This window comes from Colossoma macropomum, unplaced genomic scaffold, assembly GCF_904425465.1.
Source record: "Colossoma macropomum unplaced genomic scaffold, Colossoma_macropomum, whole genome shotgun sequence".
Taxonomy (NCBI): domain Eukaryota; kingdom Metazoa; phylum Chordata; class Actinopteri; order Characiformes; family Serrasalmidae; genus Colossoma; species Colossoma macropomum.
Window position 1 is genome coordinate 15,522,974 of NW_023494797.1, and position 16,798 is coordinate 15,539,771.

The 16,798-nt window shown below is 40.2% G+C and overlaps 1 protein-coding gene across 1 annotated transcript; it reads right to left on the reverse strand.

Annotated features, from left to right (window-relative positions):
- Positions 1–425: 425 nt before the first annotated feature.
- Positions 426–11,353, reverse strand: LOC118817594 (sorbitol dehydrogenase-like). The gene is made up of 9 exons (XM_036584412.1): positions 11,221–11,353; positions 11,029–11,062; positions 9,972–10,136; positions 8,844–9,003; positions 7,979–8,097; positions 7,545–7,610; positions 7,090–7,268; positions 2,650–2,771; positions 426–758 (listed from the first exon to the last, which is right to left on the reverse strand). The coding sequence occupies exons 1-9, from the start codon at positions 11,272–11,274 to the stop codon at positions 593–595; spliced, it is 1,065 nt and encodes a 354-aa protein (XP_036440305.1). The 5' UTR covers positions 11,275–11,353; the 3' UTR covers positions 426–592.
- Between the last annotated feature and the right edge of the window lie 5,445 nt (positions 11,354–16,798).

The window sequence follows — 16,798 nt, forward strand, 5'->3', positions numbered from 1 at the left end:
GTTGTGGTGGTTGAATTCTTTAATAGAACTGAAGACTCTGTGCCTGAAATTGTGTGATAATTCATTAGCACAGTCTGTAGGGTTCTGTCGGCCCCTGGTGGCTAAACCAATATATTGCAGCTTGTGAAATATTGTCTGAGAGTGCCAATAAAATCCGCCTTTCACTCAAGTCCATGTAGTTTTCTGATAGTTACAAAGGAAGCATCAGCTCATATGCCAAATGTGCCCATTTTAAGGTGTGAGCAAAACAGCCATTATAAAAAGCCTGTGCTTAGTGTTTGCATAACAGTGGACAGTGTTTACTCGTCTTCTGTAAAGATTAACCACGGTCAGCACAAATATACAAACTGGTGTGACACATTTTTTTTAAAGACGATTCTCTTTTAATACTTTGATAAGTGAAAAAGGTAGCAATTAAAAAAAAATGTTGTAACTACTTTTATCACATTCATCGCTAGAAATACACGACTGTTTAAGCAGTAATTTAAAAAAATCATTTTTTACAAAAGATTATTTCTTAGACTGGGTGAATGGAGGAGGCTTAGCAAGATCAAAGGGCTTTGCTGTTGTAGTGCGTGAAGGGTTCAGGGTCTTATGGGTTCTGGTCATTTTTGTCGCACTTCAGCATGACTTTGACACCGACTCCCTGTCTTGTCGTCTCAAATGCCTGTATAGCCTGCTCCAGTGGGAAGCGGTGGGTGACCAGGGGCTTCACGTTGACCCGCTTGGAAGCCAGCATTGCAATTGCCAAAGGCCACCTGGAAAATTGAACGTGAACGTCCTTCAGTATGCAGTTCAATGATAACTTTTCAATCAACTCTATAAGAGAAAATGCTAATGTTGCTAAAATTGAATCCAGGCTATTTATTTATTAATTCATTTACTTGCACACTTTTTATATCTCCAAGTGCTTTTCACAGGAATATAAGTAAAACATTCCAAAGATAACAAAATGAGCCACAATACTCCAGACACACAGTTACATGAAAAAGTTAATGAAATCCTCTACAGGGAACAAACTTAAATACGGTATTTTTCTGTTGTGCACAATTTCTATTTATTTGCTGAGTTCAACATACTGGAAAAATATAAAAACATTAAATATAAAATGTGCCATAACTTTTGCACAGGGCACATTATATGTTTTTTTTAGCAAATGAACAGTAATTGTACATTAAATGTGTACAGTATGTTGAATTATCTCCACTTTCAACACCAAACAACATGTAATTTGGCCACGGATGCCCAAACTGTTGCATATGACTATAATATGCAGCTAAATGGTTAATCTGGATTTAAAACTCCTCTCACTTGCATTTCTAATATTATCTGGAAGGCTATTCCAGAGTTTAGCAGAATGATCAGCACCAACTGAGCTGTAAAAGATCCTAGACATTTGCAGTGAACCTGCCTCAGCTGAGGGAAGCGGTCTGGATGGGCTATAACCAGTGGTGGACAGTAACGAAGTAAATGTAATTCGTTACTGTACTTAAGTAGTTTTCGTGTATCTGTACTTTACTGATGTATTTCCATTTTGGGTGACTTTTTACTTTCACTCCACTACATTTCAAAGTCAAATATCTCACTTTTTACTCCACTACATTTTGTGAAATCTGTTGTTTTTGGTTTATGTATGTAATAAAAACGTAACATGCCAAAACAAAAGAAGCGCAAAGCAAGAACACCAATCAGGGCACAGCGCACACTTTGTTTTGAGCTTGTTTTGACCTGTTGGTCATACCGACCCAGTGCAAGTATACGGTTCAACGTCAGTGCAGCAGCGTAAAATTTTGGGAGTGTCTATTCAACATAAATGATGAACTGACCTAACTTTGTGTAAATAGACCACAATATAGAAATATGTACACATATGCAGTTGTGACTGGATGTGTCTTTTTTCTGAATTCATACAAACACTTTCATTTTATAGTAAATTTGTTTTGGCTAGTTTATGTTTATGAACAGAGACCTACAGATGCAGTTTAGTAAAGGAAAATTCGTTTGTGATCCTGAGTTTAAAGTTTTCATTAAACTTAAACTTGGAACTAATTTGCAAATAACTGAAACTTTTCTTGTTCACAAAAAGTTATTTCAGAGCCACTCAGTTCTACCTAATGGAAACCGTTTGCCTTCAGTGTTTTGTGCTTATGATAAGTTTAATAGACACCAGCGTCAGATTAATTAATGACATTCTATTAAAAGACTGGTTTACCAAGAGTGACACTGGAGTATTTTCACGTAAAATTAGTTAGTTAATTAGTTAATGGAGCAAGAGTGTTGTTACTAAAATGGTAATAGGACATCAGAGCCATAATTAATCTTTTAGTGCTTTTACTTTCGATACTTAAGAACATTTGAAGGCAAATACTTTAGTACTTTTACTCAAGTGGAGGTCTGAAGGGAGGAACTTCTACTGGAGTAATATTTTACCTTGGGTATCTCTGCTTTAACTCAAGTACATGATTTGTGTACTTCGTCCACCACTGGCTGTAACACTTTAACAGATCATTAAGATATGCCAGACCTGGGCTGAGAAGATTGTGCTAACTACTGAGCATCAGACTACATCATTAGCCATGGCATTTTAGGGGCAGGAACTGCTGTTAAATAAGTGAAGCTCTTGTTTAAAAAAAGGTTTTTTATACTTACGTGTTACAGTAACGGAACACGCCTCTGATGTCCACTTCTCTGACCGCTGCATTGACGAGAGGCACTGTGGTCATGCTAGCACCGAGCCCCACCAACACCACTACTCCCCCAGAGCGAGTGGCCTAAAGACAGCACACAAAGACAGATGGAAAAAGGGCCAAACTGCGTTTCTCAACATCCACAGCAGTTCAGAAAACAGTGTTTCTCAAAAATGAGTACCCTGCACACTGTACTGAATTCACTGCAAGTAACAAACACCACTAACAACAACTTGATTGTTGAACAGTGCTTCAAAATACATTCATTTAACTGGTGAATTCATTTATTGCAGCTTTTTTATAACAATAAATACAATAAATGTATAGCATTAAAAGGGAATTACACTATTGTTTTAAAATTTCTGGATAATTCAATGATTGAGAAAAGTCAGCCAAAGTGGTCTGATGTGAAGTGTTCCATTGTAGAGAAACCAAGTCAGATTTCTGCAGTGGTGATGACACGAACCAGGGGACATGATGTCAGCAATGTAAATTGACAGAGATTTTGAATAAATATTCCCTTAATCAGTAATCAAATAGATTAGATACTGTAATCAATAACCAAACAGGTAGTGTTGGCTAACAGCGAATATTAATTCTTTCACAAAGGTTCTGCCTTAGTCTGTCTGCATAGGAGATTCTAGACACTGGAAAACTTCACAGAGAGGCCTGTGTGTGCCTACTGACTCAGTGAAGAGAGGGGCAAGTTGACCTTGAAAGGTAAAGCAGACTGGTAAAAACCGGTTGAAACCAGTTTTTAGGAGTGAGCTCATCATGCGATGGCCAAATTGATGGACGAAGAGATGCACCTATTAGAGAATGAGCTAATATCAAAATTTAAGAAGTAAGGTGGGGGGATATCAAACTACCCCAGATAAATGGTTTATAAACTGTTGTTTGGAACACTGTATTTGCTCAGTTGGGGTCTCTCGAGACCCTGTGCCACTTGTTGCTGAAATAAAGAAGAATCTTTTTTCCCTCTTTCCACAAACTCAGCGTCTGAAGACTCTTTCCTTTTTTACATCTTTTGAGAACTTAGATTTAGAACAGTTATTAGTGAAAGTGTTTAGCCAGTAATATTGTGTTGGAGGCCTGGGGTTGAAGGGGATAGGCTTCGGTCCTGACATAATAATGCCATTTTTTTTTATGAAATATTGATAATGGTAAAATAGTGTGTAAATCCAAAAAGGGTTTCTCCAGGGACTATTTTGACTTACACTGCCCTACGTGTACCTCTCCACCATGAATGAATCTCAATGTGTTTTTAGTACGATTTTCGAATAAGTTTTTTTTAAATATCTTTTTTGAATATGTTTTCAATACATTTAAGGCAAAAATCTTCTGAAAACTATCCCAAATGCAACGTCACCAGCATCAGGCAGCATCTTTGTTACCATTTCATGTGATAACTTTCTGTGAGGGGGCTTTTAGAGGTGTTAAACTCCTATCACCACCACTGTGAACAATTCTGACTCAGTGAGCTTCTCTAGAACGGAGCATTTCACCACTCTGAATGATTTGGTTGGTGGATTTCCCATTGAACTCATTGCAATATGATCTATGCTTCTTCAACAACAAACTGGACTAACGTACCTAAGACTGCAACGTACTATATGGGAGATTTATTCATTTCTGGCATATTGGTATAACAGTAATAACAGAAATTGTAGGCTGGTGCAGAGACAAAGATCTAATGTCGATAAGATGAAAGAAACGACTCCTGACTTCAGGAGGAACCGCAGTGATCACTCTCCACTGCACATCAGTGGTTCAACTATGGAAAAAGTCAAAGGCCAGCAATGACGTCACTTCCTGCGGAGGAAGAGAGCAACTCTCACACCCCCACGCCCCACTATCGACACCTCCTACCACAAGAGCTGCATCTACAAGGACAAGGCTGCCAGCATTGTGGACGACCCCTCCCATGGACTCTTAACCCTTCTGCCCTTCTGGTATGGGAGCATCCGTACCACCACCACCAGACTCTGCAGCAGCTTTTTAACTTGAGGCAGTCAGACTGCTGAACTCACTGATGCAGACTGATCACACAACCCTGACCATCACTGCACACCTGCACTTTTAATTCTTTGAATCTTAATCTGTAAATGCTGCTTTGGGACCCGAATTCATGCATATTGTTTCGCTGTCCTGTCTAGCTGCATCACGTGTATTTGTCATGTATATGTATTGTTTTGTTACTTTATTGTTGTGTGTATTGTTCTGTATATTTATTGTATATTATGCAATCGTTTCACACTGTTGTGCATCTGCACTCTAAGTAGTCCTGTGTAATGTGCTGCTGTTGTGTGTTTGGGGTTTGAAGAATGGCATTTCGTTCCAATGTATACAAGCCAAATTGAAAAATGACAAAGACAACTTCACATGACTTCACAAATCTCGTACGTCAACCCCTTAGAAGCCCAGGCTTATTATATACAAAGGGACTTCAATACAAGCTGGCTGAAACATTCTTATACACAGATCAGACATAACATTATGACCTCCTTGTTTCTACGCTCATTGTCCATTTTATCAGCTCCACTTACTATATAGGAGCACTTTGTAGTTCTACAGTTACAGACTGTAGTCCATCTGTTTCTCTGCATACTTTGTTAGCACCCTTTTACCCTGTTCTTCAGTGGTCAGGACCCCCATGGACCATCACAGAACAGGTACTATTTGGGTGGTGGATCATTCTCAGCACTGCAGTAACACTGACATGGTGGTAGTGTGTTAGTGTGTGTTCTGCTGGTACGAGTGGATCAGACACAGCAGTGCTGCTGGAGTTTTTAAACACTGTGTCCACTCACTGTCCACTCTATTAGACACTCCTACCTTGTCAGTCCTCCTTGTAGATGTAAAGTCAGAGATGATAGCTCATCTGCTGCTGCTGCACAGTTTGTGTTGGTCATCCTCTAGTCCTTCATCAGTGGTCACAGGATGCTGCCCACAGGATGCTGTTGGCTGGATATTTTTGGTTGGTGGACTATTCTCGGTCCAGCAGTGACACTGAGGTGTTTAAAAACTCTAGCAGCACTGCTGTGTCTGATCCACTCAGACCAGTGCAACACACACTAACACACCACCACCACATTAGTGTCACTGCAGTGCTGAGAATGATCCACCACCCAAATAGTACCTGCTCTGTGAGGGTCCATGGGGGTCCTGACCACTGAAGAACAGGGTAAAAGGGGGCTAACAAAGTATGCAGAGAAACAGATGGACTACAGTCTGTAACTGTAGAACTACAAAGTGCTCCTATATAGTAAGTGGAGCTGATAAAATGGACAATGAGCGTAGAAACAAGGAGGTGGTCATAATGTTATGCCTGATTTGTGTATAATAGAAGTGTGTAATAAAACCTTGGGCCTGCCGATGGGTCCTGGCCATTTATGGGGTTGAAACATTCCACCAGTATACTGAATGAACCGGTATGTCACCCACTACTAGCCAGTTCCCACCTCCCTCTACCAGACGGTGCCCCCAGCCTGGGGAGGTGGTGAAGACTTCCGCCTGTCAGACTCCTGACCACAGAGAGCTGAGGCAGCACCTAAATTCTAACTTGTGATCCCTTGTCTCCTGATGATCAGGCTGTCAGACAGTCACGACACAGGTAACTGTTCTTTATCTAAGCGCAGACAGAGCTCTCTGTCTAACCATGAGGCAATATTTAAGGACAGGTCATTCTGCTCTGAGTTAAATCACCTTCATATATTTTTCTGGACACAGAAATTTAGACAATTTTGTGGCTCCCGAGTGGCGCAACTGTCTAACTGCCTAATAATCAAGAGGTCATGAGTTTGAATCCTGCAAATCCCTCAGCCCTGAGCGGTCAGGAGACTGAGAGGAGGAAGCCCTCACCCACCCAGGCTGGGGGAACTGTGTGATAGGCCTGAATCACGGGAGTAAAAGTCCACCAAAAACTAAACAATCTCAGCTTATAAGGAGGCAACATTCACTTTTTTAGTATGCTTAACTTACTATTTTGTTGAACTGAGATGGAGTACAAACATTTATTAAGGAGAAATATTACCTGTACAAAGCTAAAAAAAGCATTTTTTGAGGAGGGTGCAGTCTTGGACTGTATAAAATCAATAACCATGCCTGGTTTTCTTAACATTGACTTGAAGACAATTGTCTGTGCAACACATTGTTAACCTAATGCAGCTTGTTAATAAAGCCTTCCTGAGTCGCACTGCATGTTAGCAGGACAATGACTAAACTGTGCAGCCACCTGAGAACAACTACTCACCCAAAGGACTTAATATTAAGTTTATTCCAGTGCGATAAAGCAGGGAAAACACCAAACTGCAAGCTGTGCATGTCCGTGCATGAGCAGTCTGAAATGTGTAATAAAATAAGAAGTGAATATAATAGTTATTTCTAGATACACAGAACTCACGTAGATGGCTGTTTGAATGCTGCTCTCCACGCCGGTGCACTCTATGCTGATGTGAGGCATTCCACCCAGCATGCCCTCCACACGTTTGGCCATTTCCTCTGGTAGATCCTCTCTCTTCACAGGAAGCAGGAAGTCAGCACCTAATTCCTTAGCCTTGGCCAGTCTATCAGCAGAAAGATCTCAGAGCACAGACATACATAAAATGAATTATTATTTGACTGTAACAATTTAGCTTCCGGGACGCAGATTTCTACTCCCTAGAAGCAGACTAGGGTGATATGCAAATTCCCATAGATAAGTAGGATATTTGGCAAAATGTGACTATTATCTTTGGTGGAGAAATTCATCATAAATGTATTTATCCTGCTAAATTTCCAGTGTATTATTCACACACTTTTGCTTTGGCCTGGAACACACTGAAATATAATCAGGCACCACAAGCATGTGTGACTTACCACTTATTACCACTTGAGATGCACCCATGGCTTTAGCCACCAACAGACTGACCAGCCCAATTGGCCCTGTCAGGAAACAATGTAGTCTTAATTAGGTTAGTCCGTTGCTAGTCTGTTGCTAGTCTGTTGCCACAAACAAGGTTAAAAAATGTCTCCCTAGGCTTAATATTCAATAACAGCTATCAGTTATTCGATAACTACTGTGAAACTAACGTGTAAGTTATACAGTTACTATACTATAACTAGAAAGCAAATAAATAAATATATATAAAGTGATATGAAATACAACAGCAAATACTTTACTAACGGACCAAATCAGAGCATACATTGTGTAGACTTCAACATGAGCAAATATGGCCAAAGAGTATGAATAAAGTTGGACTACTCCACTCCGTACAGGTAGAATAACTGAAAGCTCATCAGAAGGTGCTGACCTGCTCCGCAGATGAGCACCGAGCTGCCCAGGGTGACGCCGGCTCTCCTGCAGGCGTGGATCCCCACAGACAGCGGCTCAATGAGCGCTCCTTCCTCATACGTCAAATTATCAGGAAGTCTGGAATAGAAATAATGATAACCACGTTAACAATAACGGAAATTGAATTGTAGTACTGGGGTCAAACTTTTGAAAGCAACCAAGTATACAGTCTACAGGCTGGCGTGGTGACTGTGGTGGTCCCCCCGCCAGAGATGCAATTCTATTGGCTGGAATCTGTCACATGGTTACCTACACCGCTTACATGAATGTCAGAGATTGAAAAACATTTTTAATAATTACTAATAAAGTGCTTTTCTGCTCTCTAAAGTGCTGCTATGTATAAAATGCTGGGTGGCTTATATTAGCTGCTATCAAATGTCAGCTACTCAGGGACCACTTGGACAAAGTACAGGTCAGATAGCAGCAGTTAGCTGGTTACATAAGATTGTTTTATATGGTGATTGTGACGGCAACGGGGCTATTTAATTTCAAAGATGGCCTTCTGGGCCTTCTGGTATAGCTGGGATAATAGTTAGCTAAACAGCTTTTGTCCACAATCACTTCATATAGCATATTACATAAAGCTGCAGCCACTGTCTCCATGAAATAAGACAATGGCGAGATGCTCTAATGCTAATATGAAATGAGATTTGAAATAAAATAACATGTTAAACAAGCCAGTGTTACAGCAACAGGCCATCATTGCTATCTTATGATATAGCCTACATTGGATGACGTTACAGGGACCAGCTCAGCAGCAGGGACCACCATAGTCACCACACAAGATATTTACGATGTTGCGCAACCACTGCTGGAAAACTGACTTGTAGCAGAAGTTGGCATTATGTATGTAGTATCTACAAAGGTTCCCGTTATCTGGTGGTGTGGCGCAGAAGAATATGGACGGTGACAGGTTGTAGCGGCCAGATTTGAAGAACTCATCCATTTTGCGGGGCACTCCAGGTTCAATAGCCACCCTGTCCCCTGTGAGTGACAAGAAGTAACAAAAGACAAAATCAAATGGGAATCAAAAATCACTTGTGTTCAATATACACACAGCAATACGTGGCACAATATAGCAGAACGGATAAGCTTTACTTTCGCTGCAATAATGATAAACTGGCAAGTGTTTATTATTATAGAATTATAGGGCTGTTCAGCCTATATTACTAGATATAAAACAATCAAGTGAAATGGTCTTGCTGCAAGTGCAAATGAGTCGAATTAGATGGAGTAATCGTATAAAATTTTAAACACTAACTAAAATGAGAAATATTAGATATACAGTTGTGTGCAAAAGTTTGTGCGCCCCTGGTCAAATAACATGTTTTGTTGATTTTCTGAGTCAGGCATGTCAAACTGGGGACCTTCCGGGCAACTTGCTGCGGAGATTAGCATTCACCCTCATCTAACACTCTGAATTCAGTTCATGAAGGCTTTGCTAATGAGCTGATGAGCTGAATCAGTTGCGTTTAATGAAGCAGTGTGTTGAAGTCTGCAGTGTTTTGGCCCTCGAGGACTGGAGCCTGACACATGTTCTAAGTGAAAATAAGTGAACACATCCTCTACAGAGAACACATTTCTGCACATTTTCATGCACATGATCATGTCTGTTGAGTTTAACATACAGAAACAAATAATAAAACATAAAATCAGCCTGTGCAAAAGTTCTGGCACTTTGTATATTTTATGTTTTATTTTATTTTTTTCCATTATGTTAAACTCAACATGTAAATTCAAATAAATTGTGCCTTAATATTTGCAGAAAAATGCTATATTTAAGTTCTACAGTTCCCATTTGAATATGAGGTAACTTATTTCACTTATGTCACTTGACCAGGGGTGCTCAAACTTTCGTATACAACTGCATGGACTGACTACATGTAAGATACTTTCACTTGCCATCATATCATTTTTGCAGTGCTCTCCAGCAAAGCAGTTGTGTTACTAGCCTGGTTTGAGGTGGGTCACTCCAGTGCCCACTTTGACCACACGGCCAGAGGCCTCGTGCCCCAACACCATCGGCTCCTTCACGACATAATCTCCAATCCGCCCGTTCACCCAGAAGTGCACATCAGAGCCACAGATGCCCACAGAGTGCATCTGGAGCAGCACCTCTGCAGACAAAAACACAGGGCCATAAAAGGGGAATTCCACCAAATTTTTCAAAACCTCTGCATAGTTCAATCCTCGAGATGTTAATAAGGTCATTCAGAATGGTTTGGTTGGAATGGTTCATTGCAGAGAAACTTACCAAGCTGGATTTCTTTACAATGGTGCAGATAGGAAGCAACAGTTGCAATGTTTACAGTGCAAATATAATGATATTATTTACTATCCAAACCACCAGTCAACCTACATGAGTCTTCTGAACGGTTTGTTGTAGAGACTCTTTGCAATGGTGGTGATAGGAACCAGGGGTTGCCATAACTGCAACACAAATGTAGCCTCATGTTATGTACAATCGAAAACCACCAGTGTACCTACACGTGTCTTCTGAGTTTTTATATGCAGTGTTGATGGTATAATAATGGGGGGTGGTGGGGGGGGAATTCTTTCGGGACTATTCTGCCTTAGAACACCCTGCATGTACCCCCTGCCATGAATTGGGTTAAAATAAACAATTAACAAGAGATTTTAGGCCAAAACCTTATCACAAATCATACGATACGACAGGCATCAGGCAGCATATACATAACAATTTTGAGCTTATAGAGGCATTGAACTCTTCAGACGTCTGGTTCCTATCATTACCACAGTGAACAACTCTAACTCAGAAAGTTTCTCTAGAACAGAGCATTTCACACCAAACCACTCTGAAAGACTGTGCCTAAACCTCAACCGTTTAACTATGTGGAACTTTTTAAAAAGTGGTGAAGTTCCCCTTTAGCATTACACTTCAAAGGAGGGCAAAGATCACGTGATCACGTGACAGTCTGAATGAACGTGCAGCTTCTGGAAGGGACGGAACCTGCACAGGAAAGTAAAGTAATGCATGATGGTCCGTACCGTCGGGTCCAGGCTCTGGGATCGGACGCTGCTCCTGCAATGACACGAATGACAGCAATAAACTGGCGATGCAGAAATGATTGATTACTTGACTGAGCAGAATCGCTGCAGCTCTGCTGACACCAGCACAGCCAAACTTCAGCCACACACTTCAGCTCACTCGCAGAAACAGGATGATTTAAAGCGTCATACCAGCCTCAGATCGCCTTTTGCGTGCAAAACCACGGAGAGGTTGTCGGTGTCCATGTCCGCTCCTGGCTGTCTTTACCGCTGGATTGACTGGTGAATTATAACTGCTGTACTCCGATAAACACAACAGCCGAGGGCGGGGCGCTGTTCACGCGTATTCGAGATGATCAACGCTGCGCAGTGCGCAGTCAAGGCGCTTACAAGCGCAGGTTTTCAATTCTGCGTGTATGGTAAAGGGGAATTCCGTGGATTTCTTAAAATTTTGCCCGTGAGTCGTTATCGTTCAAACGTAAACAAAGCCATTCAGAGTGGTTTGGTGTGAAATGGTGTATACTAGAGAAACTTCGACATTTCTTCACAGATTTCTTTCTTTGTTGCTGTATAACTCAACTTTGACCAGGGGTTGTGACGTCTACAACGCAAATAACTAGTGAACCTACATGTGTCTCCAAAGTTTATATATTTTCTTTTGAAAATGATAATAAAGAATCGGTTACTATTCGCCTTACAATGCCCTCCAGTACGGAAATCAAATATATGGCAATATATAGATTTCAAACATTGACATACAGTATATTAGCATGGATTTCCCTTAGACCCAACTTATATTTGTCACATGTAGATGTGTGTGTATATATATATATATATATATATATATATATATATATATATATATATATATATATATATATATATATATATGTATATGTGTGTGTGTGTGTGTGTGGCATATATGCCAACTTATCTGAACTTGATCATTTTTCAAATATGGGACGTATATATTTCGGCCATATATCAGCATATACAAACATACGTGTAACGTGTATATATAACAATATAGAATGCGGAGCATAATTCATATATAGATGGCATATATTACTCATATCTGCTAATTTAATGTTATAGGGTTTTTATGCATGTTCTTTGTTGTTATATAACTAAATTCTAAAAACATGCATATTGTAAACTTTTGCAATAAAATAATTAAACATGAAAGAAACTGAAATATGTTTCCTGACACATTTAAATAACAATATTCAAAAGCAAGCAGATAGTAGAACAATTATAACTATACTGAGATGGACTCTTTATCAACATATATGTACGATCTGTATATTATGCATTTGTGAATTCACTCACCTATCACACATATATGTATGATCTATATATTATGCATATATGACCATTATTTGATACATATATGTACACAACATATAGGTACATATCATTTAAAATACATGCCTGACTCTTTATAAAATATGTCCATATTTGGCCATATATCAGACTTCTGTACAGGCTGCATGTACCCCTCGGCCATGAATGGATTTAAAAATGTATGTCTCAGACTAAGACCTTATTCTCAAAACTATCAAGCAGCATGTTCATAACCTATTTGTATAACTGTCTGTGAGGATGCGTAGGCATTAAAATCTATAAACGTCTGTTTCCTACCATCACCTTTGCAAGAAAAAAAAATACTTGCGACATTTCTCTGGAATGAACCATTTTACATCAAACGTCTCTGAACAACTATGGTTACGTCTGTTTTATTTACACAGAAATGTTGAAAAGTCTGTGGAATTCATATCTGAGTTATGGCCTGCATCCAAAGCCACAAACAACACAAGCACAATAGTACATTTATCATTTATTGGAATATGATGTACAGGTGTAAAAACAATGCATCAAAGTTCCCTATAGAATTGCAGAGAAACTACTTCATACATTCAGCATGTATCAGTCCATTTGAGTGTGGCTAAATTGGCTCTAGATGTGAATGTGTATGTCTGTGTGTCTGCCCTGTGATGGACTGGCTGGGATGTCTTTCAGCACCCCCCTTATTTTAGGCCCTTTGGCCTTAAATAAAGTCTAAAGTTCAAAAGCAAAGTAGCCCAGCTACTGTCACCCAGAATGAAAATAAGCCCAAAAAGAAATTAGGAACTACATATGAAGGACTAAAAGGGAACTAATGAAAACAGTTTTTAAATGTAAACATACACCGATCAGGCATAACATTTATGACCACCTCCTTGTTTCTACGCTCATTGTCCATTTTATCAGCTCCATTTACTGTTTAGGTGCACTTTGTAGTTCTACAGTTACAGACTGTAACTGGAGGGCCAGAGGCTGCTGGAGGGCCAGAGACTAGCACAGTTTGGTTATTTTCTGCACCTGATTCAACTCAGGATTTAATCATCAGGTTACAGTACACCCTGTCCTGCTCATTTTTTAATTTTCCTGCTCTGACACACCCACTTCAACTCAAAAAGGGCTTGATAATTAGCTGATCAATTGGAGAACCAGTGTTCGAAAGCACTGCCCTACCCCAACCTGCCTGATCCAGTTCATTTATGGCTTCATAATGACCTCATAAGCTGGATCAGATGTGCTGGGGCTGGGAGTAGTTGAAACAGTGTATGGTAGAGAGGAACCACTGCTCTAGACTATTTTTATTTCTATGTACTAATTCATTGCCTATGGCAGTGTTTTCCAGGTCCTCAGATGTGCTAAAGCAGAGTCACACAGCTATGTAGCGCAGGTGGACACAGGCCTGGAGGTGGACATTGAAGTAGGCCAGTGTTTCCTGAATCTAAGATGATGAGTTGAAGGTACAGTGTAGGGAGACTACAGGAGCGTGAATGAGAAACACTGATCTGAGCTTTGTGCTTTCTTGATATACAGTCTGATTAACTGATTAATAAATGAGTATAGCCCTGATATATTACCCATTAGGACACTAATAAAAATGTCCATGGACTTTGTTACGTTATTGCCTATGTGTCAAACCAGCTGGAAAATAAGACAGCCTGGCCAGCTCAAGCTGGTATAACCCATATTAGGGTTCACTCTCAGAAATAAAGGTATGAAACTGTCACTGGGGCAGTTCCCCTCTTGTCACTGGGGTGGTACCCTCAAGGGTACATCTCAGTAGCTTTAGTCAGAGAGCATAATTGTACCATAATCCATTGAAATTATATTGTATGGTCCCCAAATGGACCTTAAAACCACATTGCTTGTACCTTGATGAATGAGAAATGCACAGAACCTTTATTTCTAACAGTGTAAGGTTGCACCTGTCCAGGATTTTCTTGGTTTGTCCTAGATTTAGATTATTTGTCAAGGAAATATTAATTGGATTCCTGGATACAAAATATCCAGGAACCAAGAATTTTCATATGTTAGTATTTCCTAAGACGTTCAGTGCTTCTTTCAATCCAGTCACAACATTTGTGTACAAGAATAGGCTTAATTGATTCAGATAACTCTCAGCATGAAGCCAACTGTTTGGAAAAAGTTCACTGCTGGTGACAGGCTCAGGCAACAGGCTGCACTGCAACACGCCAGTTGAGAAGGTAAGATCCTACAGATTAATTAATGTCTGTCTACAAAAGATTGTGTTGCGAACTTAGTACAAAATTCAAGTTATTGAGAGTCCAGGAATTTACAGGGCTGATGTGGCAACCCTTCCATAAGATGTGTTTGGGGCCCATTTTTGTTGGTTAATCATCCCAACCCCCCTCAGCCACGAGAGATTTTTTATACAACCTATTTCTTAAGCACTTTTGGTAATAAAAAATATAGTCTAATGTTAGAAAATTAAATGTCAATAAAAACCTCTCATCCATGACAGCCCATAACATTGTCAGTGACTACAAAGCAGATGTAACAAGTCATATGCAGCTAGCTGTTACGAGGTAATACAGGTGGGCACAACACCAGTCCTGGAGGGCCAGTTTCCAGCACGGTTTGGTAAATTACCTGCTCAAATACCTGATTCAACTCCTCCGGTGAACGTCAGGTTTAGTGAGTGTGTCTCGGTAAAAGGACTACCATACTGTGCTGGACACTGGCCCTCCAGGAAAAAGAGTTGTGCACCCCTGCAGCTAATAGAACAAAACTTGCAGTGGCACACGAACAAGAGAATTTAAAGGCAAGGCCTTTACAAAGGCATCACATGTATGAAGCCATTAGTCTGCTGAAAAAAATCATAGAATCCATTAAACGTTTCTTTTGGTTCCTAGTGGTGTCCAATGCTATTTTGTGTTGATATCTCAGTGTAATCGATGGTTTACAGGTGACCTATGACTGATTCCAGATGTATTTGATAGTTTCCTAATAGGATCTATATGGTACACGTGGTCTACTACCATGACCAGATTGACCAAGCTGGTTGACCTAGTCCAGCTGGGTGTCCAGATTGTCAATCACCCTGACAAGGGATGCCCAACACTCGTCCTGAAAATCCACCACCCTGCATAGTTTAACTCCAAGCCTAACCTAAGACACCTGACTCAACCTAGACCATCAGAGGACAGCTTAGACCATCTGAAACCAGCTACCAACAAAAGCTGCTCATGGCTGGATTTTTCAGCAGGGATATGTTGAGCACAGTCTGGTGGTTCTTCACACCTGCATTGTTTTCTTCTGTGAGAGTGCTTTGACATGCTTGAAAATAATTGTTTTTAAATCTACCATGGCGTATACAAAAACATGGAAGTCCATTCTCAACACTTAAAGCAATCCAGCACCTAATTATTATTTTTTTCATTATTAAGTTATGCCATTATTTGGTGATACTGAGTCATTATTTGACATGCTAAGTCATAGGTTTGAGATACTGTCTCACTATTTTGAGATTCTAAGTTATTATTTTGATTAATCTGAGATGCTTTCTCATGACGTTCTCGCTATTCTGAGATACCTAGCTAATGCTTTTGAGATGTGTGTGTGTGTGTGTGTGTGTGTGTGTGTGTGTGTGTGTGTGTGTGTGTTAGTGTGTCACAGCAGGGCTGCTGGAGTTTTTAAACACCTCAGTGTCACTGCTGGACTGAGAATAGTCCACCAACCAAAAATATTCAGCCAACAGCGTCCTGTGGGCAGCATCCTGTGACCACTGATGAAGGACTAGAGGATGACCAACACAAACTGTGCAGCAGCAGATGAGCTATCGTCTCTGACTTTACATCTAGAAGGTGGACAGACAAGGTAGGAGTGTCGAATAGAGTGGACAGTGAGTGGACACAGAGGTGTTTAAAAACTCCAGCAGCACTGCTGTGTCTGATCCACTCAGACCAGCGTAACACACATTAACACACCACCACCGCATCAGTATTACTGCAGTGCTGAGAATGATCCACCACCCAAATAGTACCTGCTCTGTGAGGGTCCATGGGGGTCCTGACCACTGAAGAACAGGGTAAAAGGGGGCTAACAAAGTATGCAGAGTAACAGATGGACTACAGTCTGTAATTGTAGAACTACAAAGTGCTCCTATATAGTAAGTGGAGCTGATAAAATGGACAATGAGCGTAGAAACAAGAAGGTGGTCATAATGTTATGCCTGATCGGTGCATGTTTACATTTAAAAACACATACGAGGAGCATCTCAAATAATGACTTAGCATCTTAGTATCAGAAAATAATGACTTAGAATATCAAATTAATGGCATTAATAAATAAAATGTCAATAAAAATACGTGGTAATTTTTTTATGTGGCGGAAATGCGCTTCCATATAAACAGTAAGCGTAAACGAAGGAAGAAATCCGTTACGGAAGTTACGCAGACTGTCGCCATGGTGA

Bases quoted from the DNA above. Each gene is read 5' to 3' on its own strand.
- LOC118817594 (XM_036584412.1), bottom strand. From the start codon at position 11,274: ATGGACACCGACAACCTCTCCGTGGTTTTGCACGCAAAAGGCGATCTG. The intron at 11,063-11,220 runs GTATGACGCTTT...GTGTCATTGCAG, and splicing joins CAAAAGGCGATCTGAGGCTG to GAGCAGCGTCCGATCCCAGA. The intron at 10,137-11,028 runs GTACGGACCATC...TTTTGTCTGCAG, and splicing joins CCCAGAGCCTGGACCCGACG to AGGTGCTGCTCCAGATGCAC.